Raw genomic sequence first — 26,928 nt, forward strand, 5'->3', positions numbered from 1 at the left:
TGTGTTCTATTGGACAGAAATGCAAAATCCTTCCTAGCATTCAATTAGAAGCAAACTTACCACTGCTGCATTGTTTCTGTTTTTCATGTAGCTGCTTGTTCTCTGGGGTTAGCTTAAAGTTGCTTTTCCTGTTGCATTCAAAGGTGGTTCTTGATCCTACAGTACATCACCCAGAAGTTCCTTCTCTTAGTAACTAGTGTACTTAATATCAGCATGGAAAGGATTATCTTTGTAAGAGGGGAGTGGGTGAGACCTAGTGTAACAACTTACCCAAGAAGAGAAGAACCTGACCTTAGTGAACAGACAAAGCTTTTAAGGAAGACTGCTACTAGTTGTAGGTATCCTATGCGGCTTTTATTCAAAGAGGACCGTGATAAGCATCTTCTGTTTGCTAACCAAAAGGTTCTTCTGCTTCCTGACTTTAATTGAGCCTATGTTTGGGAAAACTTTGAGTTCACTGGGTCTAAGTTTTCATTCTGTCTGTGTAATCTAGACCTCTCAGCTTGTATTTCAATTGAAGGAACTGGCCTAACTTTAAACCTGTCATTAACTCCACAGAGGTGTGCTCTTATTCTATTTTCCAAAGTAGTCAGTATGCAAAATGCTGATTGTAAAGGATAAGGTTATAGAAAACCACAGTAAAAGAAAGTGACCCCACCAAAGAATGGGATGGTATGATGGATCCAGTCAAACTCCCTCCCCTGTCATTAATATTGTCGTACACTTTGAAGGCCTATGTTCCACATCTGGGCCTTAGCAGAATGGAAGCTAGTTATTTTGGATTAAATTCTGCCACTCTTGAATGGGTACATTGGGACAGGAGCATCTTCTGCCATGGACCCCTTTGATGCAGACCTGCAGAAGCTAATCCTACTATTATTGTGCTCTCTTTTATGCTAGGCCACGTGACTAGCTGAGGTGCTCGCATCATCTTTGCATGGCTGTTAGTAGCTGGCAGTAGGCAATGTGGGAATGTGTTCAGTACTGTTCTGCAGCATGCGTTTAGGATGTTCCTGAGCCACTGCGGGGGCGGACTGCTGTAGAGCACCTCCACCTCATTTACAGATGAGTGAGAGCATGATTTGGGCCTTCATTTTACAGATTGTTTGGGTCTTGGAGGTGGATGAGGATAACTGGGCTAATTAAGTCAAATCAGATGAGAAGTAGTCTTTAGTTTTTCAATTACTGGCTCACAGAATGTGTGTTCAGCCATGTGTGGGTGAGCCTAGTGTCATAAAGAGAAAACCCATGAAGTAAGCTGCGATGTTCAATCAATACAATATAGGAGGATATGGCACGGGGGGTGCCGAATGTAAATTAGAGCATGTAACAATTCACGCTCAGTGTGGCTTTCTTTAGAAGCATAGCTGCCTTTAAAAAACAAAAAGTTTAGTAAAAGCACACATGGGCATGGTCTACAAGAGGTGTTCAAATAGACTTACATTTGAGTGACATTGGGCATGGAAGATTGTACAATACTGACTTAAATTTTAAAGAAATGCTGTTTAGACTTCTATCACAAAAATTGCTTTGGTCCTGTTCTGACTGCAGGATCAAACCTAAGCTGTAACTGCATCTTCTAACGGGACAAAAATAGGGCCCTCTACAGATGTGATCCTTTCACGATGGGGACTTAATTTAAGCCCAGTGGGTTGGGTTTTTGTCTCCCATTTTTAACTCTTGCTTTCCATGAGTGGGGGAGTGCTAAATGGGCTGCTCTGGGCCTAACACACATGCCCCTCAAAGCATGTCACCTCCACCATGCTATGAGGTGGGTTCTGTTCCTGCTGTGCTATTCTTCACACATTGCATCCTTTTAATCCAGCTGGGTGACTTTAATAATAAAGTGCAGCAAAAAAATAAAAATTAAGTGCTATTTGGACTTCATGAGAAGTCAAAATTAAGCAAGCACTTTATAAAGTTGTTGTAGAATGAAGAGTGATATAAACATGGTTCTCTGAATTTGCAAAAGACTGTACAAAGTGCTGATGAAGACAGAGTATATATATATTAAACAAAGTTAACTATGATGTTTGTCTAGCTTTGCTCAGTGTTAATACTCTTGATAGAGATGAATGCGACTTTTGAACGCTTTACCTAAGGGGCTGGTGTGGCTTGAGTTTCAATGGCTGTGAAAACTCAATCACCTCTTGCTCTCCTTCACTCCATGCTCCTTTCAGGTAAGGACTGAGGCAGAGGCCAGGCAGGTGGCATTTGTGCTATCCCTGGTTGCATGTTCCACAATCTGTGGATAACCAAATTTAAAAGGAGGGAGAGTTATTAAAACTCTGAGCAGGAGGGATGGTAACAATATTTAAATGCTTTTTTCATAATGGTAAGCAGTAGATGTTGTAGACAGCATGCTGTTAGATTTTTAATATAAAGAAAAGGTCTTTAGCCTGTGGTTATGAATGAAAGAGACTTCTGTGTATGTGCTGTCTATGGCCCTGGCACTTTAAACTTCTGAGCCCTTCAACTCCTATTGGAGTTAATCAGCAGGGCTCAGCACTTGGCAGGAGTGGGCCCTATACTTCTTCAGAGTCCAGTCTTTTTAGCTAAGCAACGAAACGTGCAGCAGTTATAAAAAGTGTTCACACGTCAACACAATTGCCAATAAAATTCTGATTGCTGTATCTTTATTACTCATGAAAGCCTGGGATGTACAGCGAACACAGCTTGATCTTCAGATACTGGGGGAAGTTTCTAATACCCTTGCCTTGAAAAGTCTTGTTCTGACCTGTCAACTACTCTAAATTTCTGGGTGTTATTGACAGATGCCTCACTAAATGTAAGTGATTGATTGAAGTAATTCTGCATATTTAGAAGATGGCAGAGAGACCACCATTTTTCACCTGTAAGTACTAAAGCTAGATATCTATATGGATAAATATTTAGGCACCTAAGTTCCTTGATTTTTCAGAGGTGTTGAGCATCCATAAATCCAGTTGATGTCTTGGGAGTTGTGGATGCTCATATTTAGATGTCCGAATGTGGATTTAAATGTTTAAACGCACAGGTTTGAAAACTTTGGTCAAAGTTACTATCACACAATGGTCTGTCTTCTGCCTGGAAAACTAATGAAATTACACCTGGGGTGATTTTGTCCCATTGTGATTAAATCCCACTCCCCTCCCACAAGAGACTTATTGTGTTTTTTAAAAAAAAAAAAAAAAAAATGTAGTGGTGAGGGCCCTGTTCTAAAGCTCAAAACTCAGTAACCGGAGTGAACGAGCCTGCTCCAGGTACTCTCTCAAGCCTGTAAAATCTGGACCTAAGGAAATGGGCTGAGTGATCCCGTTCACCCCACATACCATAGATTGTACTAATGTTTTTTAAAAATCACTTCTAAATGGGCCAGTGAAATGGAGACAGTGCAAACTCACTCTCTACAGTGATGTTGTATGGCTGTAACAAGGGTGGCCTGCACTGTAGGGGTGGCCATAGTGAAGGCTGGGTCCTGTTCCCAGGGTGGGTTCTCCAACCACACTGACATGTGGATGGCCATAGAGACTTCATATTAAGACTAAGGGTTGAAAAAGGACAGATGTGTAAATTGTCACAGCACCAGACACTGGCAATAATCAAGCTCCAATTGCTGGTGTGAGAAGGAGATCGTAATGAACCAAGAAATATTTCCTCAAATGCATAGAGCATACACAACCTGGTAGTAGCCAAGTAAGAAGCCTACACACCCAGTCCTTAGGCTTCTGTGCAGGAGATGGAGGAGAGGAAGTACCCCCTGTTGCAGTGACTCTTCTGGCCAATCTAGGAACTCAATGACTTCCATGTAGCCTGTAGGAACGGTTGTGCTGGCTTGCAAAATGATTCCCAGCTCGTCTCCAGGAGCAGCACTCGTGCATCCCAGGAAGAGCTCATTCAGCCCTCTTCAACTGCAGTGAAGGTTTCAAATCCATGTGAAATCTTCCTGTGAGGACATCTGGGGTAAGTGATGCAATCCTCTGTGCGGGGTGTAATGTTACAAAGGTTCTTTTAAGACACTCTGTCTCAAAAAGAAAGTGACCACCTGTTTCTCAAACTTGGGAAACTCTCAGCTAAGAATTTCCCCAGCTTCTGCAAGAGCTCTAACAGACTTGGAATCAGTTTCTAGAGCATCACAAAAAGAAAAGGAGTACTTGTGGCACCTTAGAGACTAACCAATTTATTTGAGCATGAGCTTTCGTGAGCTACAGCTCACTTCATCAGATGCATCCCGTGGAAACTGTTAAAAGTCTGCTGCAGTTTCCACGGTATGCATCCGATGAAGTGAGCTGTAGCTCACGAAAGCTCATGCTCAAATAAATTGGTTAGTCTCTAAGGTGCCACAAGTACTCCTTTTCTTTTTGCGAATACAGACTAACACGGCTGTTACTCTGAAACCTGTCATAGAGCATCACAGGCATCGAGGGAAACATTGTGCACTACTGCCTGTACAGTCCCATATTACCTGAGCCAAAATCTCTCTTTCTCATCATGTTGAAACAGAAGGGGGAGAGGAGCCAGATCTGTAGGTCACGCTGTAATACATCAGTACATATCCTCGGATGCTGAGGGGGAGAGAACCCCAATGGTAAATTCCTCCATCATGTATGTTATAGATTTACCGGAAGAGAGAGAGCCCCGATTAGTAAAACAGGGTGAGAACTAAGGGACGAAGGCTGTTAGCCCACTTAAGGTTAAGGGGGTTGCAAACAGAAATCAGTGAATGAATTGGAAACCCACCCACCCACCCACCATCGTTGTTACAGTAATTGTATAGGGCAGAACTTCCTTTAAAAATACCAGTAGTAGGGCACAGCACTCATGATAAGCCCTGCACTAACAAACCAAAGGTCATAGCCCCACACTCTTGATCAATCCTCAAGTAACGAAGCAATACTGACAGTCTTGTACTCCCAAGCAATCCCGCCTAAACAAGCTGCACAGCCTAGTGCTCTTGCAATGGTAAAGCAGTGGGTGCGAACACAGCGAAAGAAACATTTCAATTTCGAGTTCCGTGAGGTTGATCTAAACAGCTGTGGGTGAAACAAAACTATTGTGAGAGTTCTGAATGCTGAAGTGATAATGCCTGGTTAACCAATTGGCCAGTCACCAGAAAGGACAAAAATTTCACATGGTACATTAAGAATGAGATCGCACTGTTAATTTCACCGATAAAGATAATTGGCTACATGTTCTCCCACAACTCTCTGGCTTTTAAGGACATTATCACTGTGATCTTTTGGACACTGAGGGGTGAAGGATTTGAAAAGTTTGGGGGCAGTGAGCTGCACTCTGCATGGCCATACAGAGAGTCAGCTTCAGTTCCCAGCTCTGGGCTGGCTGGAGGGAGACCCTTGTTTCTTGACCCTTGAGTCTCTTCCTGCCAGTGTGACATGCTGCGGGGGCTAGGAGAGAAAAACTCCTTTCAGTCTGGTGGACTCAAAGGGCGTGCGGAGAGAGGGGAAGGAGTGCATTAAGGGGTGGGAGGTGTTTATCCTCCCAGCTCAGTGATGGAGGGAACCATCCTAAAGATTCATAAATGACAATTCTTCCATATTATGGCGTCCTCTTTCCAATTGCAGCCAGTATCTTACACGTATCAAGACATGGTTGAAGCTACCAGTGCGAATGCTGCTGTGCTGAGTTGGGCTGATGTCCCCAGGCACCGTGGCCCCCGCAGTGCCAGGGCTCCTGGGCTCAAGGAATTTTGAGATGGGCCATTTTACTTGATTTTTATTGGTTTTACACATGTAACCCCAAAGATCGTGGGAGTGCCCTACATTACTGTTTAATGTAGTTTCTACCTGGGAAATGTACTTTAAAATATAAGTGAAATATAAGGTCAAAAGGAACATTCCTGAAGTGACCCTATGAAAATAGTATTAAAATGTCCTGTAAGTATTTAAAATCAATATTGAAATGTTTTACCAGGGTCCTCTACCTGTAGTTACAAGACTGGATCTACACTGCCAATAAGATTTGTTAGGCCTTTACATTTTAAAAATGTAGCTCCTCGGTCTATATTACATGGCGGTTGTCTCCAGCTATATATATAAAAAAATCCAATAAAGAAATGTCTCAGTTACATCGGAAACAATTTGTGTTTCCCTAACAGAAGAGGTGCTATATTCTGACGTTATGTTTAAAAGGAGGAGTGGAAAAAGCGCCTGATTGCCATAAAAAGAGTTAAATGAAGTGCCTGGGGAATGTTTGCGTGGGCTACATTCTGATGCTGAGTGTAAAGGTGATTCGGCCCAGGAAACGATCGTTAGTCACATCATTCACAATTCCTTCCCCATTCAGTCTGCACTGAATGGGGACAAAATCATTCTTCTTCACATCTGTGAAGTGCAGAGCCACCAGCGGGGAGGTGTAGTTGACCTGAAAAGGAGAGATAGTAGATACGGACAACTGCTGAGAGGGTAGGAAAAACATCAAATACTCTGTGCCACAGGCCGTGGAATAGTGTTCAGAAAAATGGGCCTGATCCTGCAGTGGTGCCAATTGGCTTAGCCCTATGGACTCCACGAGGATCAGGGAAGCTGATTTGCACCAGGCTGAGGATCTGATCCAGTATGTTTGAAAAGGATGGGGACACATTTGAGTTCTCTAATACAATATTCCTCATGGGTCAATTTGTTACTATTCAAGCCAGAAGCCGTGATAAGTAGGGAAGACTAACAAGGTTATAAACTACTTTCTGCCACTTTAAATTGTTGCTCCTTTGTCTGCAATGATAATAAAGAAAAATAGTCATGCTCCTTGTGATCAGTATGCCCAATGTACATGCTCCTGGGAAACCAAGGTCGGGGCATGCAGCTCACGTTTCACAAGGGAGCTGTTATTTGCCCTCACCTACATTCCATCTGTTTTCACAATGGGAATTTTGTTGACCCTACCTCTCTCTGTCTGAACTCTTATTTTGAATGCATTCTGCTCACCTAAACCGCCCTGCGCCCAATCCTGCAAATAGAATCATAGACGTGTAGGACTGGAAGGGACCTCACTAAGTCATCTAGTCCAGTCCCCTGCACTCAAGCCAGGATTAAGTAATAATTAGCCCATTCCTATCAGGTGTTTGTCTAACCTATTCTTAAAAGCCTCCAATGATGGAGATTCCACAACCTCCCTCAGCAATTTGTTCCAGTGCTTAACCACCCTAACAGGAAGCCTTTGCTAATGTTCAACCTAAACCTTCCTTGCTGCAATTTAAGCCCATTGCTTCTTGTCCTATCCTCAGAGGTTAAGGAGAACAATTTTTCACCTCCCTCCTTGTAACCACCTTTTATGTACTTGAAAACTGTTATCATGTCCCTCTCAGTCTTCGCTTCTCCAGACTAAACAAACCCAGTTTTTTCAATCTTCCCTCATAGGTCATGTTTCCTAGACCTTTAATCATTTTTGTTGCTCTGGACTTTCTCCAATTTGTTCACATCTTTCCTGAAATGTGGTGCCCAGAACGGGACAAAGTACTCCAGATGTAAATAGGCCCATTAAAAACTAGGGCCGACCTTTTCAAAAGTGGTCACTGATTTGGGATAGCTCAATTTTTGTCTGCCCAACTTGAGCATGTTGGTCACCACTAAGGAACAGGCCCGTACACATTCCAAGTTGGGCACCCTAATGCCAAGCCATCCCAAATCAGTGGCCACTTTGGAAAATATCAACCTATGGTACTACTGCTGTCAGCACATTGAATATGATTGAATATCATGCCCATTTTACAGATGGGGAAAATGAGGCACACACGGTGATCACACAGCGAGTCAGTGTCAGAGCCAGAAATACAACACAGGAGTCCTAATTGCCAGCCCCAACCCCACTGACTACTAGTTCACAGTGCCTCCCTACTGGGTTGTGCTTTCCAAATAGGCGCATTTTACAAACAACCACTCCCGCCCCACTCTTTCTCCGAGGAGAGATTAAAGGGAAGCCAATAGAGTATTAGCCACCAAGTTTCTACTTACGTGAGTGAGCTTGCCATAGTAGGGATAGTACATGAGATCAAATGTTCCATTGCCTGGATAGAAGTCCACTGATTTAAGAGCACTTTCATTGCCTTTCTGTGATTAAAAATAGGCAGGTGTGTAGTATGAGGGCAGTACAGTACAGCTCCCCTCAGATCAACAACACAATGGGGCTTTGGCGGGTACCTCTGGAGAGCCCCAGCACAAAAGGACTAGGTATTTTGTCACCTATTTATACAGAGCACGTTTACTAATAGAACCAGCTGCTGCTGGAATGATCAGAGAACAAGTGCGCCATAACGAGCAGGACAAAGGTCATGTTTGCCTCCTATAAATCAGTCTCTATGCTTCACTGCCTCATCATTACTAGCTAAGGGCCTGGTCTAACTCCCACTGAAGCCAGTGGTAGTCTTACCCAGGCCCTGAGTGCTGGGTCATGGACAGAGAGGGGGCAGTCTCAGTCCCTCTCTGACTACGGACCTGCTCCTAGGCAGGGCACAGCTGAGCACCCTCTGTTAGTGGCATCACTGGAAGCTGGAAGGGCTCAGCATTCCCCACGAGGTGTTTGGCAGCTCCCACAGGATCAGGCCCCAAATGGAGAGCTGCAGGATAATACTTAGCACTGTCCACCTTCACAGAACTTTACAAACCTGCAGCCCTCACAATGTTCTTAATGCTGGGGCTGGTGAAACATTTTGGGCCAAAGTCATCCCAGGTGTAACTCCATTGCAATTCATCACCAAGCGGGACTGCGGGGGGGGAGGGGGTAAGTCTCTTTCTGCAAATAACACTGGGCATTCGTGAAAGAATTACCTGAATGGCACAGTTCACGCTCACAGGTGTCCCGTAGCCAGGTCGATAGCCTATGATCTACAAAAAGAAAAGTCATTCATGCTTCTGTGAGATGCGAAGCCTGGCCTGTGATATCCAACCAATATCACCTGCCCACTCCAGAGGTTTCTCTCTCTCCATCTTAAGCTTATGTATCTGATCATATTGCATATGAATGCAAGTTATCTTGGAGGCATTTTCTGCCATCAGCACATTATGTCATTCACTCCAAAGGGGGTGCACATGCCTACTTGTCCTCTCTATGGGCCTGAGCCCCCAGAACTCAGGAATGGAGAAGACCAATAGACTCTCTGCCCCTTCAAGTTGAGGCTATACAATGAAATCTGCATGAAGGGCCTCCACCCCCAAAAGACATCACTTTAAAAATTTCTGAAAGTTTTCCAGTATGATGTTCACCCTTTAAAAAAAGAGCCAGGTCTACTAGGCAACCAATTTTTGCTGTTTCCTCAAATGGCTGCTTGACCCCTGCTTGATAGACAAATAGAAGCATACGTATTGACAATTACTACACTGATCACAATCAAAAGGCCAACCCTTAGTTCTTCAAAAGCTTTTCCAAGCAGCTGATGAATTATCTTGACATTTATTTTGCCAGCAACATACCCTTTGATTCTATTGTATTTGCAGATTTCCGATTATGACTGTTCTTTAAAAATGCACAGTTATAAAGAGAGCATCGTGTGGGTCATGACCTCAGAAAATAACTTAATACCCAGAAAGAAATCCCAGCAAAGAATTACTTTCCTGTAGCCTATTTCTTGACCAAATCAAGGTACAGGGGGCTTTGCAAATTTTCTTTGACAGAATGTACCCGCCTGGGAATGGAGCTGCTGTTTTCCACCTGATATGGGGAACTGATTTTAGAGCTGATTTTACTAGCTCAGAGAATTGGCCTAGTTTCAAACCCAGCGTAATAATTAATTTATAGTACTGCCCAAAGAGGGAATTAAAATTAATGGATTTTTTTGTACCCGATTCATCTTCAGCAAGATGCATGGCTGGCCTTTAGAGTAGCCAAACGTGGGATCCTCAATCCCAGAACAGTTCTGCAGTTGTGATCGCTTGAACTGGCAGGCTTTCTTCTCCTCGCTTTCCGCTCCGTCTTGAACAAAGTACTGGCCTGCTGGGCACTCAATGTTCTTTTCCTCTTGAATGTTGTCATCATAAGCTAAGGTGAACCAAGAGCTGTTGGTTAATGCTTTTCGCACTGTCACGATCTAGCCAAATATCAAGGCTGCAATTGTCAAAGGCACCAGAGGGAGCTGGAAAATCCCTTCCCAAAAGACAAGGTTTAATACTCAGTTCAGCAGAGTATTTCCATGTATGGAAACCTCATAGACAGAAGTAGGAACATGGGTTTTTATGGCTTAGTTTGTGCTTCACCTTTTCTTCAGACTACATTCATATTTATTGCAATGGCAACTGAAAGCAAAGGGGCTGGACTTACTGCTCTGCAGTCTACTAAGGAGCAGAGTCAAGGTCTTCCTAACTGCAGGCTTGTGATGCTGGGAAGCCTTTCCCTGTCCTATTCTCCCATCCTTCTGGGGGTCCCGCGTGGTTTGTTTTCTTGCAGTTTGTTTTGTCAATGGGGGGGGCCATCTGCAGGGAGACGAGGCCTGCGCATTGTTAGCAGGATGCCATGGCAGGAGTGAAAAGCAACACTGAAAACTTGGAAGTGAAAGAAAAAGCCGGGAGTAAGAGGAGTGAACGGCCAGGTTCATTTCACTCCGAGGAAGCTGCCGAAGTGCGTTGCAGGAGAAATCATTAGAAAGGGGCATGTGTCCCGTCCCCCCCCCCGCATTTCCTGTGTGGCTCTGCCCAGACTTGGACATGCTCATTGTCATCTCCTAGAGCCTTTATGACATCAGCTCTTTTGCAAATGTCACTGAGCGATCGACACCAGTTTAGGTTACGTGATGTGTGGGTTGGGCACCACCTCATACATGTTGCCCAGTGTCTGGAGGGCTTTTTACTGTTTATAAAAGGTAACATAATAGCTACTAGAACAAAGTTATATAAAGACTGTGCTTTCCTTAAAGCTCCAACCAGTTTACCTTGTAGGAAGTCATGCATGCTGTTCACATAAGGCATCCATGTGCTGGGTTCGGAGACACTGAAGGCAATGTTAAATCCATGTAAGTATGGTCTAATCATTACTCCTGGTAAATAAAAAAGACCTTTGTTGTATTAACCAGTAATGGAGATTCTGTTGGCTCAAGTATGTATGTCCAAGGGGTTAATTTGGGTAATTCAGATCAATATTTATTATTTAACATTGCATTATTTCATTATTTACTTATAAGACTACGTTTTAGTCATGGGTATTTTTAGTGAAAGTCACGGACATGTCACGGGCAGTAAACAAAAATTCATGGTCCGTGACCAGTCCATGACTTTTACTATATGCCCCTGACTAAAAGGGGGTCAACGCCACAGGTCCTGGGGGGTCGCCACGGGTGCTCGGGGGCAGGGGAGATGTGGCCCAAGGGGGCACCATGGGTGCTTGGGGGGTGGTTGAGGGGGCTGGGGCAGGCTCTCTGTCCCTACCTGGCTCCTGGGAAGCAGCAACCGCAGCTCCTAGCTCCATGTGCTGCCTCCACTCCACCCCAAGCCCCAGTTCTCCAGCTCCCATTGACTGGGAACCACAGCCAATAGGAGCTGCGGGGGCGGTGTCTGTGGGCGGAGGCAGTGGGTGGATCTAGGAGCTGAGGGAGGGGAGCTGCTGTCGCTCTTCCAGGGAGCCCCCCCCAGGTAAGCACCGCCCTGTACCCCAAGCTCCAGTCCTGAGACCCCCCCACACCCAAACTCCTGCTTCTGGGTGGGGTGGGGGGGCCCGAGACTGCTCCAGCAGCAGGCAGTGTGCCTGGCCCAGGGGCTGCCTGAGCTGTTCAGCAGCCCCCTGGCCAGCCGCACTGGCCGCTGCAGAAGTCATGGAGGTCACAGAAAGTCACAGAATCTGTGACAAACATGGAGCCTTATTTATTTAGCATTTATATTGTGGTAGCACCTAAGGGCCTGTGATGGGGCATCTGCCCAACACTGGCTCATAAGGGGTTAACAGAGCCCTATGTAGGCTGTGCAGGAGGCAGCCAATTAGAGAGGGCCCTAGAGAGGCTGCAAGGAGCAGCCAATCAGGGCAAGGCAGGTCCATATAAGAAGTTGCTCCCTGGTGCTTGAGGAGGGAAGACTGGCTGCCTTGCAGAAGAAAACTAGCAGACTGGACAGAGCAGTGCTGCTAGCAGCATCCAGGGGGAGCTAAAGACAGCTCCTGGTCAGCTGCAGGGATTCGCAGGCTGAGGCCTTGGGGCAAGGGTGAAGAGGGTGCTGGGAGCCACGGGGAAGAGGTCCAGGGAAATGAACTAAGGAGTCGGAGGGGACACAGCAAGTGGAGGCCGTCTACTAGGTCCCTGGGCTGGGACTTGGCGTAGTGGGCAAGCCCAGGTCCCCCCCACCCCTCGCCACTGAGGAAGTGGCCAGACAATTGGCTCCCCAGTTGCCACTGAGGGAAGTGGCTGGACAGTGGACTGCAGTTCCCCCAGAAAGGGGAGAACAGATTGTGACATGGCTGGAGGGCTGTATCACGAAGAAGATGCTGCGGTCCTGGGAGTGATGTGGGCCCTGGAGCTATGTGAGCCCTGGAGCAGAAGTGATGGCAGTGAGACACCACCAGAACAGGGCGCACTGGCTAGAAGAGCTAATCCCCGGAACAGCCACCAGGAGGCGCTGCAGTGATGAGTGAATCCCATCGCAGGGCCACAACCAGGTTCTGTCCTGTTGTGCTAGGTGCGGTAGAAGTACATAAACAATTAGGGTGCTGCCTTGTGAGTTAGCAAATGAATTTAAGCTTCCACCTGATTTCATGGGGAGGGTTTAAGACGAAGAGGCTGATTTTCCTCTCATTAGTTTTACACCAGTGTAACTCCTTTGACTCAAGAGGGTGCCTTCTGATTTACCACAGCAAACGTGAGAGGAGAATCAGGCCTTTTGGGACATGCCTGTTCGTGGTCACCATTAGAACTTAGCAAGGCAAGGGGAAAGTGAGGACACCTGGTGTTTCAGATGGAAACAGACAAGCAGGAAAAATATATTTTAAAAAATGATTTAAACAGTGCTTACATTTCATCAAAAAAGAAAAGAAGATGTAAAAAGGCCAAAACATTTTTTTTTTGCTTTGGTTTCACCTTTAAGACTTCAGTTTAAAGAGGCCTCAGTTAAACTGAATGATCATTCTAATCACCTGTCGTGTGAACGTTAGGTTTATTTTTACGTCTTGAGAGTAAATTAGAATAGACACTTCATGTTAGGGTATTTAAGAAGATTGCATCTTCTTGAGAGATCATTTGACTTGAAGACCTCTAGTATCATGCATGACACCATTATAACAGCATATATATTCTGTATCATAATTGATTATAATAATCATAGTTACTGGTTGCTGACTGTGGGCTTGACATTGTGCAAACATACAATAAGTGTAAGTACACTTCCTGCCTCCAGAACTTACAATGTAAATTACTGATCATTTTACTGAGCTCCTAGAAATGGATGTGAATCCTCAGCTTCTACCAGGAGAGGCCAGAGTCCCATTGAAACACACTGGGCCAGATCTTCACCTGGTGCAAATGCATGCAGCGCCACTGCCTTGCTTTATGCCAGCCAAGAATCTGGCCCACTGTGGAAAATTAACATTCCGCAAGTTCTCAGGGAAACAACCGCTGTCTCTTTGGCTGCATCCTTCCACGTTAACACATATTACTCCGGCAGGTTCTTCTCGATGCTCCTTACCTTTGAAAAGGCTGCTCCAGGCATGACAAGAAATGGGTAGTTTTAATCTGGTCTGCGGAATCTCACGTTAGATTTCTCCGTTGAGGAAATGGAACGGCAGCTACCTAACTAATGTACTTCCAGGAGCCGCAAAGACAGAACTTCTGTGTAGGTGACTACCGAGACTGTTCCTACAGTCGTAGGCCAGCATGGGGCTCAGAGGGAAGTCAGGGAATGGCTGAGCTGAAGGGCTTACCTGGTGGCGAGACTCTGTCCCTGTACGTAGGCGTGTAGGGGCTCAGAGCAAGCAGCAACCCGTACATACAAAAGGAGAACATCCCAGCCAGAAACGTGTACAAAATGAGGTAAAAGAATAAGATCAAGCCTGCAAGACACAGAGGACATGTCTCTGTTAGCGCAGTTGCTAGCCCTTCCACCCTCACAAAGAGCAGGCCCAATCACCCTTCTTCACGTCTGGTATTTGCTAACTCTGACGGGAGTCTTTCATTAGAGAAGTGACTTTCCCAATCCAAACACCCTCAAACTTTGGGAAAGTTTGGATCAGACTGTACTTCCCAGCCAGCCACTATCTGCAACTGGCCCACACAAACCATGGATCTGAATGCTTCCGGGTGCAGGGAAAGTTCGGATTATGAGCTATATCCATCTAATTCATGGCTTGGCCCATCACAGTCAGAGATGGGTCAAAAAAGGATCTACGTATCCACATTCCTAAACTGGATCAAACTGAACCCAGATCCCACCCACAGCAGCTTCAAACCCTCTCTGAATAGCAACGCTGATGTCATAGACAAGAAGAGGTAATGAATAGGCAGCCTCTAACACATTTTTGAATTCCTTAGGAAAACTCCACAGATAGGAAAATTGCCTCCCTACCCATCCCCACAAATCCCACCATCAGCTGTTCGACAACAGGAACCGAATGGCCAGGGAACAATGCAAGTAACATTGACTTGAAATGCAGCTGCTCCGAAATACACTTTACACTTGGCTATTTCACAAGCCCAGTGTCTAGAGAACAGTTGTTTTTTTTTTCCAGGACCAGACTGACGGTTGGGGTTGTCTCGGGAGAATAAAGCCCATGAATAAAAACCAGTGGTTCAGAAAATAAAGTGAAACTATAACACAACCATTTCCCAGGGGAGCCGTGATTCTGCTTGCAGAACAAGCCGTGAGAACACAGATGTGCACTTTCGCCTCTGCATTCTCTAGGTGTTTATGTTTGGTGGAATTGTTAGTGATGGGAACTAAGTGAAAAGGCAAATTCAACAGAGGACCGAACAGGAGCTCAGCAGTGGGGCTACAGTGCAGGGGGGCTACAGGGGAGCTCAGGGGGCTACAGGGAAGCTTGGTAGGGGGCTACAGGGGAGCTGAGGTGGGGAGCTCAGTGAGGGGCCTACAGGGGAGCCGAGGTGGGGGGTCTACAGGGGAGCTGAGGTTGGGGGAACTTCTGTGGAATTCAGGGCCCTCGTGGAGGAAGCTATGCTTAAGCTCTGGGTTCTGGGACAGAGAGCAGGCTCCAGCCATGGGGAGACCTGAACAGAATTCCTGGTTTTCTTTCTGGGAGTGCTGCAGAGACAAAGAACTAACCCCTTGGAGAGGACATAGCTGTTCAGCAGCCACCGGTCAAGGTCCCTCTGCGCCGGAGAGGAGTAAAATCACAGAAATCCTGGGTGGATGGGCCAGGAAGCTGCAGGGGCTGGGGGTGGGAGCGAGGGACAGACCTCTGTGTGGTACCTACTGCATGGCTGCTGAGAGAGGGGCTGATGGGAGCTGTGTCATCAGGCAGGAGGGGGCCCAGTGAGTCACCAGGTACCTCAAGATGTCCCCAACAAGCTCTCAGCACAGCCATGCTGGTAGGGAGCCATGGCACCTTCTCATGACCTCCTCTCCAAAGGGGGCAGTGCCAAGGAACGCCACAGGCCAGATTCTGCTCTTGGTTACACGGGGCGTATCCAGTCACTCCACCACCGTCAATGGTGTACTCCTGTGAGCCTGATTCTCCTCCCAGTTACCTGGCTGCGCGACCCAGGTGACTGCACTGACATCAGTGGAGTGCGTCAGAGCTGAAGCCAAGCGGCTGCCGGCCCTCTCCCTCCCCTCTACCCGCAGGCTCTTCCACGGGAGGGGATGGTTTTAGGCCTATGCTCCCAATTTATCTTGCTGTCCTAACCCTGCCTGGCACGTCTGATCATGCAGCCACTGCAATTCCCACGCCGACTTGGCCCATTTGGATCATAGCGCTGCTAGGTTTTTATTATTATTATTATTTATTATTATTCAGTTTTGCTTTGGCAAACGCTGTGCAGAATAGTACCACAGAACTAGCCTGGGCTCTTGCAAATCCTCGCCATAACGCACAACAGCCAGCAAAGCATCCAGTGCTGCCTGCTGTTCAGGAATGACGAATGCTTATTAAAAAAAAAACAGACTCTTTGAAGATCGGCTCATCCGCCTTCATCATCATGTACGCACTGGGAAGCCGTGCTGGCCCTGGAATACTCCCTCCCTTTCAGCTGGTGTTTATGCAGGATATGAAAGCTTTGGCCGATTCCTCATTTAGCGTTCATCATGAGGCACCTTCATTTTAAAAGTGTGATGCCTTGTTAGGCGCTCAAATGCCCAGCTCTGGGAAAACCTATTCAGCCTGCTTGTGTGAGCAGATGAATGGGGTGGGTGTAGATGCGCACACTTGTGTTACCAAAGGTTGTACAGCACTGGGAAGCTGAGGACCAAATAAACGTATTGGTAGAGAAAAGAAATATGGGAATGTCAAGAATAGTTTAAGCATGGCTGGGTTCTAGAACCATTGTTTTTAAGATATTTGGATCATTTATTATATATTCAACCCCCCGAGTGCATTCATGATGGAAAGGGGAGGCAATCCAGCATTGTTAATTAAAGGTTTTGACCGGAGAAGCCAGCACCACTGTTTTGAAAATTTTCAAAAAGTGAGTGTTTGATGCTCCAAGACTCACTGGAGCTTTGAGTTAATTCCCACTGAGACGCAGTAAGAACTTGCAGCTTCCGTCAATGCATCTGTCTCGGCTGGGTATCTACACAGAACTGGCTAAATCCACCCATAAAGCCCTGTCCCAGCACACATGGGACCTGGGTAAAATCAGCTCTAGATGCTTTGAGGACCGTTTCTCCTGTGCTTCAGTTAATCCACAGTCTGGATGTGGAACACAGAAGAGATTTTTACTTGATTTTATATCTGCCTCAGGAACAACAAAACCAGGTTCCATGCATGGCCAGAACAACACATGTATTATGTGACAACACTGTAATGCCACTCAAATACCTTGAGAGAACCTGCTTCAATACGGAAATAAAACCCCCTCCAAACGGACACCCCTAGCGATCACCTACCACCCCACACTAGAATCTATATGAGGTATCATTAAACAACTACCACCCACACTTGATGGGGACCACATCCTGAAAGAAATCTTTCCTGAACCCCCTCTTCTGGCCTTCAAATAACCCTCCCAGCCTCTCCAAGTTCATCATCGGAAGCAAGCTCCCCACAGACCAGGACACACCAACTCAAAGCGACACCAGACCCTGCCAGAACAACAGATGCAAAATCTGAAGACATATCTCCACTGTTACAATAATCAACAACCACCCCCTCCACACACACACCTTTCAAGAGCCATGCGTCCTACACGTGCCTCTCAGCCACAACGTGTGGTGTACCTCATCCAATGCACTAAATGCCGCAATAGCAACTAGGTGGGACAATCACTCCACTCTTGTAGGAACTCATGCAGGAAAATGATAAAACACAAAAACATCCTATCACCTGTGGTTGAACACTTTTCTCAGCATGATCGCTCTATCTGATCTCAAAGAAACCTGCACAACACCTTCAGAAGATGAGCCTGGGAGTTTAAATTCCTAACTTTGCTAGACACAAAAATCATTAACTGAACAAAGACACTGTATTTATAGCTTATTATAGCAATCTATAACCCACCAACCCCCGCCCTCAGCTTCTCTCCCGCCCTCCCCATGACTGGAGAGGTATTAACGGGCCCCTTCACCTTGACTGGTCCCTTAAAAGATGTGTTAACTACATATCCTAAACAATCTGTTCCACATTGTATTTAGCTGTGACACTTCCCAGAGCTCTCCGTAAACTTGAAAGCTCGTCTTTCTCACCAACAGAAGTGGGCCCATAAAAGATATTACCTCACCCACCTTGTCTCTCTAATATCCTGGGACCAACACGGTCACAGCAACACTATAATAATGATAATTGACTAACCACAGACTCCTTGGCACTCCGCTCACTGGCTGGGTAGCTTTTGCAGCTTCTGTAAATCACTCCCTGTTTTCTCTTGCTTCAGCTGACTTCCCACAACAGGTCTCTTGGCTTAGATGAAGCCACTCACTGTGGACTTTGCAGGAGATGCTGAAAACTTAGCAGGAGGAGCAAACAAGTTGCAAGGCTTGTCGGCTCATTACTGTTGCCAAATGCTCAGTGCCGCCAAAATGTCTGTCCTTTGCTTCTTGAATGCAGTGCTGGGCATCACATTGTCTGGGTTCATTTTACTACTTTGGAAATTGACGAAGAACATGATTGGCTGTATTCTGCTGGCGTAAAGTCAGAGTTACTTGCTCTGATTTACTCCAGTGCAAAAGTGCTCATAACTTGAGATTCAGGCCCCACCATTTTCATGCTCATGAATGAGTTGTTTAAGTATAGGAAAACAGCACCACAAACGTCCCTCGCAATCTGAGTGCTCTAAGGATTGAGCATGGGAATGCAGCTGCAGCAGCAATAATTATGGGACTGGATGAGTGGCAGGTGTTCTCAGCCTACCACCTTCCACTGCCTGTTTTTAACCAGTTGCACATGGTTTGCCCAGAGTATAATTTTTAAAGGCCATGGAAAAGGCTGTCAAAACAAAATCCTAGCTTTTGAGCCAGACCCTGCTTCCCTCACTCATGTGAGTGATGTCGCTGATTTATTTAGCTACAGCCTCCACTCATCCAAAGGGATGGGCAGAAAAGTGTTGATCAGGTCTTGACTTTGCACCTGGCTGGCTTTGCTGCTAGAATCTGAGCCCTGGTGTGTAATTCTGATTCACTCTGCTTGGGTTTGAGCCCAGGGCAGGAAGCGGCTTTGGGAGAGTAGAGACTTTGGGAGTCTCCTCTGGCTTTCATCAGCTAAACATCGGCATAATGCCACCAAAGCCAAAGGAGTTGCTCTTTTTTTATGCTCCTGTAAATGTGAGGTGAATCAGGTCCATCCAATCTAGAGATACCTGTCTGGTCTCTCAGTGGCACTAATACACCTACCGAAGGACTCCACAGTCTGCATATTGATCTATTCTAATCCAGGGTCACCCTTCCCTGGGACATCTGGGCACCATTTTACACGCTAAGCCACAAAGATGCACAAGGAGCTGATCCAGTCGTTCGTGAGAATGACATGCTCATCAGAAAAGCCCTACATATCCCCTTATTTCACCTAAATTGCGTACTCTGTCACTGTGAACAGAATGTGCAAGTGGCCAGTTAGACCCGTCACTGGCCAGTGGTGCACTTACAAACCCAAGTGGTGTTCAACCATGATCAGGGTGCGTGCCATCTAAGTGTGCAGCCCTCCGCCTCCCTCCGGGGGGAGAAGGGGCGGTGTTCTTAAGCCAGAATGAAGCTATATGGAAGTGCGGCAAACATCACACACACACACACACACATCCCCACCCCCATCAGCGCTGATCTGGAGAGGCTAGCCCCAGAGAAAGTGGAGCTCTGGTCTAAATGCATGGTTGCCTAATTCAGTGCAATGGCTCTCCCAGTTACCAGGGGAATCCATGATGTGAATAATGAATTAAAAATTCATTCCTATCCACTCACCGACGCCACTGGGGATTTATTTCTTGTCTAATTCTTTGTGTTTTTAATGCTAGTATGGGAAATTGCTATTAAAACACAAAGGTCAAACTCTGCTGCCCAGGACCTGTTTAACTGACAGCAGCGATTGGCCTTAAAGCTGCACCAAACTGTGTTGGTCTCAATTTGCCACATGAAAGGAAGGGAGTATGGGGCTGAAACAGAAGCTCAGGCCACAGAGCACGTGCAGGGCCAAATCCTGCTTCAGTTACACCAGTGTAACTCATCCGTACCTGATTCGGATCTCATTTACACTGCCTTTTAGATCAGTGTAACACTGTAACTCTATTAACTTCATCGGCGTTACTCTTGACTTACACCAGTGTAAGCTCAGAAGGAGACGCATTGACGTCCCCGGGGATGCATGGGTATTGCAGGGCAGATCTTTGGTTCACTCTAAATAAAATCACTCAGCCTCAGACATCTGCAGCATGTGCGCTCTGTTATGAGTCCTAGATTTACCTTAACCCCACTGTACGGTCACTAGGGCTGTAGATTTGTCACGGCATTTTTTAATCAAAAATCATGGAGCAGTCATGGGAAATTTACTAAAACTGCTGAGTTAGGGGGAATTGGTGTGTAAGTCCTGGGTATGAAAATTCAGCTATGCCTCTTTAACAATAATATACACAAATCCTTCTTCCGCTGCCTCCTCCTTCTTTCCCTGCCAGGGTGGCACCGACAATCTGTAGCAGCACCCTCTGCTCCGCCACTGCAAAAATCCCAGCCCACTGAGGAGGGCTTGCAGCGCCTCTCAATCACATTTTGCTGGCAGCCAGGCCAAACCTGAGTGCAACCCCGGGCAATCCCGGGCACCAGGCCACAACATCCAGTGGAGAGTTGGGCCCAGTCCCACGGGATAGGAGCCGCCATTGTGGGGTGAATCGGTGCAGGGTGGGCCTGCTCTCCAACTCCCCTCCCACTGGAGGTCTCCCCTCTGCACCAGACCTGCAATTCACTTAGAACCTTCCTGCCACCCACGGGTGGGTCACGACCCACCATTTGGGAAACTCTGCTTTATTAAAACCCCAGACACACAGAAAAGTCACGGATCAGCAGAAAATCACAGTATCTGTGACATTTTTACCACCATGGCAAACGTGCAGCCGTAATGTCAGCATAATATGTCTACCACAGGAGTAAAAACAGGGGTAGCTTCCCCATGGCTGTATGTTCTACTGGCACATTCACGGCTAGCATTTTACAGTTCTTTACTGAGCCACCTGTTAGATATATGTGTATGGGTCCAGGATTTAGATTACATGTGCTCTGCTATGCCATAGCAGGGAAATTCACAGTCAAGGAAAGAAAGAAAGAAAGAAAGAAATTCAGCCATTTAACGTACCCCAGCTCTGAGCTGTTCTTCCCATACATTCTTTCTTCTCTGAATTCCACAGGAAAGTTTTCATTTCTTGAATTACATCTGCCAAAGTTTTCTTCCCCATCTTTTCCTTGCACTTTTCCTGCTCGTCTTCAGAGTGCTGTGCTCTCTCTTCATCCTTGTTTTCCTGGAATAGTTACAGAACGCAATCCCCCCCCACCCCACCCCCCACAAAATGAGTATCTCATTGGCCAAAAATAAACACAAGACTACTTAATATCTGGAGATGTTTCAAATTTCCATTTCCTATCCCCATCATCACGCCTGTGTCATGGAGAGGCATTTCTTTGGCTGTAGTGGTTTATAATCATTTAGATCCCAGTATTCAGTTTCCCAGGGCAAATATGGCTCTGCGGTCACACTGGACACTAGTCTCTCATCCTGATTCTCCCCTTTGTTCACAGTGAGTCTTCATTTCTAACCCATGTGAACACGATGAAAAGACGCACAATTCCTACATCTCTCATATGCACCTCGGAGGTGAGTAAATCCTTTCCTGGGTTGTGATACGCATCATGAGGTGATGCTGTTAAACAAAGTCTTCCAACTTCTTTTTCTTAGCATGCTAGTATGAGGGGACTGTTGGCCCCTTAATTAGTGGGGTTTTTTGGTTGGCCACCTCCCACTAACAAAAGAAAGGAAAAGGGCCAATGAGAAATCAGGAGCCTGAGATTGACGGTCCTCAGGGGGAATGGGGAGAGGCCAATGCGCCAGCTCAGCCTGATTGACAGGGCAGGCAGGTTAATGAGGGAGTCAGGAGGCCAGGGGGTCCAGTCCTCCATGTGGCAGCTGCCTGGGCCAGAGCGGGGTCCAGCAAGGGGAGAGCAGGGGCCTGAGCCGAGCTGGGGAGCTGGGCTGCGCCGGCCAGGGCCAGAGGGGCCAGAGGAGCAGCCCAGGGAGCTGGAGGCAGAGCAGCAGCAGTGCTGAGGCAGAGTGGTGGAGCTGGGGCTGGAGCAGTCCGGAGCCGGGTGCCGTGAGCAGCTGGGGAGAGCAAGGGGGACCCTGGGCAGCAGGCCCAGTGCAGGGAGACGCAACCAGGCAAGAGGCCCTGCAGGCCAGACTTGGGGGGGGGGGATCATAACCCTGACAGGGGGGCTGACGCTGGGAAGAAGGGTCCTGCCTCCTAGAGCCTGAAGGTGTGTGGCCACCGCTAGAGCAAGTGTCCGACCCGCAGCATCCCTGCAGCACAGCCAGGGCTTGGGAAGGTGGCCTGGGCCGTGTGAGGAACAGACAGTGAACTGCTCCGGCATTCCAGAGACGGCTGTTTCCCCGTGCCCACAGAGCGGGGTTATGTGTTTTCCTGTTTAACCTGTCCCATTTTTAACCTGTCCCATTTTTTCCTGTTTTTTTTTAATTGGTTGCTCTTTTAATAAATTGTATTTGCCTTGAACTATATGCAATGATCAGTGGACACCCTAGCCCCTGTCCTAAGTGACCACGACAGAGGGGGGTCGAGCCCCCCTGAAATCCTGGGCCCAGCCTTGTCGGGGTTATACAGGAGAGAGGAAGGGAAGGTCAGGCAGGTCTCTGGGTGAAAGGAGTGGGAGTGAGAACGCAGATTCTTTTGCTAGCCAATTCCACTAGGGTAGTGTATAAGCCAGGAATGTTCCCCACAATAGTGGGACCATACCCCCACTTACACTGGATTGAAGAGCCCATTATTAAACATTTGTTCCTCAGGTAGATATTTACAGATTGTAATCAAATCACCCCATAATCTTCTCTTTGCTAAGCTAAATTGAGCTCTTTGAGTCTATCACTTTGGGCACATCTACATTGCAATAAAAACCCCACGGCACCAAGTCTCAGAGCCCAGGTCAGTGGACTCAAGCTCGCAGGGAATGAAATCAACATCCTCTGCTGGGGAGCCATGGGAGCCAGGGCCACCATTTTTACAGTATCTGGTTCTCTGTCCCGATCTGCACAATTTGTATATGCAGGTGAGGCAAAGGGAGTGAAAAGCAGTCACAGCTTGCCACTGTGGGCTGTCCAGATCTAGAGGAGTCCCCAGTGGACATGGACCCAGCATAACCAGCTCCTAGGCCTGTCACTGGGCAGCCAGCCCCAGTACAGTGGTGTATCAGGGCAGGGAGAGGAACTGGCCAAAGCATACTGCATGCTGCCAATCCCCAGCTGGCAGATGATGATTACCTGGGGATGATTACCTGTTGGTGGAGTTTAGAACAGTCCCCAGGCTGATCTAAATTCCCCCAGAGCCAGGCTGATACAGATCCAACTAGAAAGCCAAGGGATCAGAACTGCAGCAGAGAATTAGAACAATAGAGTGTATTAATGGTCTAAGCACAGATGCCCTAATTCTGGGCTGTGTCCTGGCCCCTTTCACCACTGACAGCATATAAGGGCTGGTTTCAGAGTAGCAGCCGTGTTAGTCTGTATCCACAAAAAGAAGGGGAGGACTTGTGGCACCTTAGAGACTAACAAATGTATTTGAGCATAAGCTTTCGTGAGCTACAGCTCACTTCACGAAAGCTTATGCTCAAATAAATTTGTTAGTCTCTAAAGTGCCACAAGTCCTCCTTTTCTTTTTGCATATAAGGGCTGTAAACCAGCCAGATTTTCCCACCAGGAAACACCTCAAGGGTGTGGGGTAGCATAGGGCATGCCCCGGGATAGCATAGGTGCAGGGGCATGCCAGGGCTGTGTTGGGCTAGGGAGGAGGGTGTTCTGAATATTCTGGGAGGCCAGCAGGTCCTATAGGGATTGTTTCACCAGGGCATATATTAGGGCATCCCCTGGGCCTGCTTTCATGTATGCTGGGAGCCAGACTTCCCCATGGCATCCCCAGAACCTGGCGGTGCAATGGTGTCCAGAAGATATCCTGCTCTCTTCCAGCATGCTATGATAGAATCTGCTTGGCCGAAGCTCAGAATGCAGGTTCCCATCTCACTGCAGTGCTGCAGGCCTGTTTTTCCTCGGAAGTGACATAATGCATTCCCTCAGAGAACTAGATACATGCATAGGTTAAATTGACAGCACCCCACACACCCCAGCAGAGAGAGACTTGCCCAGAGAGCTCTATCAGGACAACTGATCCATCCAAACCATGTTGCCCTGAGAGAGGCTGCCAGTCACTTACATAACCTCTTTGGTCTCTCTTAGGACAGTTTGTATTTTGATATATCATGTGTGTCTAGGTTACCTTATGTAAGAGAATCTCAGATGAGTCCATCCTGTTTAGACCAGTACTTTGCTGTGTGAACCCACAGAGATTCAGCATGGAATGTGGCTTATGTGGATCAGTCCAGGTATTCCCATTTATGTATCCAACTCCCAGCTGCTGGGGCTTTCTGGCTCCCCACTCCCTGTTAATTGCTCCTGCCAGGGAGCAATTGTATAAGACAAACATCTGTGGTGCATTAGAACTGGGACATTCAGGGCTAGATTTTCATCTCAGTGACACCAGTGTATATCTGGACCTTAGTAGAGCTGGAGTGATATCCTGGTCCTATCGACATTAAGAAGAGTTTTCCCATTCATTTCAATGGCCCTTACTCCAGATTGACTCTGGTGCAGCTCAGCTCAGAATCTGCCTTTCTGTGTCTCCTTAAAACCCCACTTTTGAAGCAGCGTTGGAAGAAGTGGTGGTCAAATAGAAGTGGATCCAAGCCAGAGGTAGCACTCATTGTCCTAAATGAAATCACTTTGGTTCACTCAGGCTGAGAATCTCTTGTGCCCCAAACTCTGGGAGCACTTGACTTGTTTCCCTGGTCTGTTCTCTCTCCTCCCCATCCCAGCACATTGGCTCTCCACTGAAAAGGGCTAACCCCATCCCAGTTGCAGCAGGAAAAGCTTGACTTGTTTGCATTTTTCAGTCCTATTTGCCCATGTGGCTCGCCTCCCCCACTCCCCTTCCTGCAGGAGGTCACTATAGATCAACGGTAAGTGCTCGCTCTCTGCACTAGGGAACAGGAGCAAGAGCAATCCCTAAGACAAAGTCACTATATTTATCACCCTCAGACGTGAAATGGGATCCCCCTTCTGCAACCCCCACTTCCTCATTTCTATAAAGGGCAGTTTGCAGTCCCCAAAAGACTCACCGGCTTCTGGTGGTAAATCTTACGCTGGCCTTCTGCACCTCCAGAGGTGGTATTCATTTCCATGGCTTTGTGTAAAATGAAGAGAAATAGAACAATTAGTATGGTAAAAAGCCACGTCTGGGGTTAACGGTACAAGCTATCCATACAGTACGTGCCACCCCAGTACGGTGAGCACGCTCCCATCACTTATTCCAACTAACCAACAAGGGGAAGGTGCACAGAAAGCTGGCTCAGCCCTTAAATTAAATGTAAACGATGAGAGACCTCCGCTTATTCTTGTGAGCAGGCGCAAGCAGGGCCAGCTGGCACCTGTGGCTTTCATGACCTTGCAAAGAAGACTTGGATGTTCGAGAGGGGATCAAAAAATAACTCTCTTTTGCATGCAACAGGATCCTGGACAACACTTAAGGTTCTGTTCCACCTAAAGCCATTTGCACGTACGACACAGTCAACTGCACGGGAATCCCCAATAAGATAACCACTTAGGAAGCAAGTCGCCATCCCCTTGGTCTTTGGAGACTAGGAATCGCTTGATGAACAAATGGGAAGGCTGTGACTTAGTGGCTGAACAGATATGTCAATGTGTGCTTGTCAGTCATGGTGAACCCTGGGTGACTGCTTGCAAAGTCTCTTCAGGGGCTGGGGGAATCTATATTTATCACTTTGAATCAAGAAGGGCTGCAGTGTCAGTTTCCCAGACATATATAACTCAAGAGTCAGTCCTGACCAGCTACAGAAAATCGGAAGAAACAGCCAACAATGCCAGGCAGCCCCGCTGGGTTTCTAATTATGTCATGTTTCAGAGTAGCAGCCGTGTTAGTCTGTATTCGCAAAAAGAAAAGGAGAACTTGTGGCACCTTAGAGACTAACCAATTTATCTGAGCATGAGCTTTCATGAGCTACAGCTCACTTCATCGGATGCATACTGTGGAAAGTGTAGAAGATCTTTTTATACACACAAGGCATGAAAAAATACCTCCCCCCACCCCACTCTCCTGCTGGTAATAGCTTATCTAAAGTGACCACTCTCCTTACAATGTGTATGATAATCAAGGTGGGCCATTTCCAGCACAAATCCAGGGTTTAACAAGAACGTCTGAGGAGTGGGGGGAGTAGGAAAAAACAAGGGGAAATAGGTTACCTTGCATAATGACTTCGCCACTCCCAGTCTCTATTCAAGCCTAAGTTAATTGTATCCAATTTGCAAATGAATTCCAATTCAACAGTTTCTCGCTGGAGTCTGGATTTGAAGTTTTTTTGTTGTAATATCACAACTTTCATGTCTGTAATCGCATGACCAGAGAGATTGAAGTGTTCTCCGACTGGTTTATGAATGTTGTAATTCTTGACATCTGATTTGTGTCCATTTATTCTTTTACGTAGAGACTGTCCAGTTTGACCAATGTACATGGCAGAGGGGCATTGCTGGCACATGAGGGCATATATCACATTGGTGGATGTGCAGGTGAACGAGCCTCTGATAGTGTGGCTGATGTGATTAGGCTCTATGATGGTGTCCCCTGAATAGATATGTGGGCACAGTTGGCAACAGGCTTTGTTGCAAGGATAGGTTCCTGGGTTAGTGGTTCTGTTGTGTGGTATGTGGTTGCTGGTGAGTATTTGCTTCAGGTTGGGGGGCTGTCTGTAGGCAAGGACTGGCCTGTCTCTCAAGATTTGTGAGAGTGTTGGGTCATCCTTCAGGATAGGTTGTAGATCCTTAATAATGCGTTGGAGAGGTTTTAGTTGGGGGCTGAAGGTGACGGCTAGTGGCGTTCTGTTATTTTCTTTGTTAGGCCTGTCCTGTAGTAGGTGACTTCTGGGAACTCTTCTGGCTCTATCAATCTGTTTCTTCACTTCTGCAGGTGGGTATTGTAGTTGTAAGAATGCTTGACAGAGATCTTGTAGGTGTTTGTCTCTGTCTGAGGGGTTGGAGCAAATGCGGTTGTATCGCAGAGCTTGGCTGTAGACAATGGATCGTGTGGTGTGGTCAGGGTGAAAG

The 26,928-nt window shown here is 46.9% G+C and overlaps 1 protein-coding gene across 1 annotated transcript; it reads right to left on the reverse strand.

Annotated features, from left to right (window-relative positions):
* Nucleotides 1–6,198: 6,198 nt before the first annotated feature.
* Nucleotides 6,199–24,992, reverse strand: ATP1B4 (ATPase Na+/K+ transporting family member beta 4). Its single transcript, XM_077826910.1, has 8 exons — nucleotides 24,930–24,992; nucleotides 20,836–20,998; nucleotides 13,819–13,947; nucleotides 10,853–10,957; nucleotides 9,770–9,966; nucleotides 8,760–8,816; nucleotides 7,947–8,042; nucleotides 6,199–6,360 (listed from the first exon to the last, which is right to left on the reverse strand). The coding sequence occupies exons 1-8, from the start codon at nucleotides 24,990–24,992 to the stop codon at nucleotides 6,199–6,201; spliced, it is 972 nt and encodes a 323-aa protein (XP_077683036.1).
* Nucleotides 24,993–26,928: the final 1,936 nt, after the last annotated feature.

The sequence above is a fragment of the Eretmochelys imbricata genome, chromosome 9 (assembly GCF_965152235.1).
Source record: "Eretmochelys imbricata isolate rEreImb1 chromosome 9, rEreImb1.hap1, whole genome shotgun sequence".
Lineage (NCBI taxonomy): Eukaryota > Metazoa > Chordata > Testudines > Cheloniidae > Eretmochelys > Eretmochelys imbricata.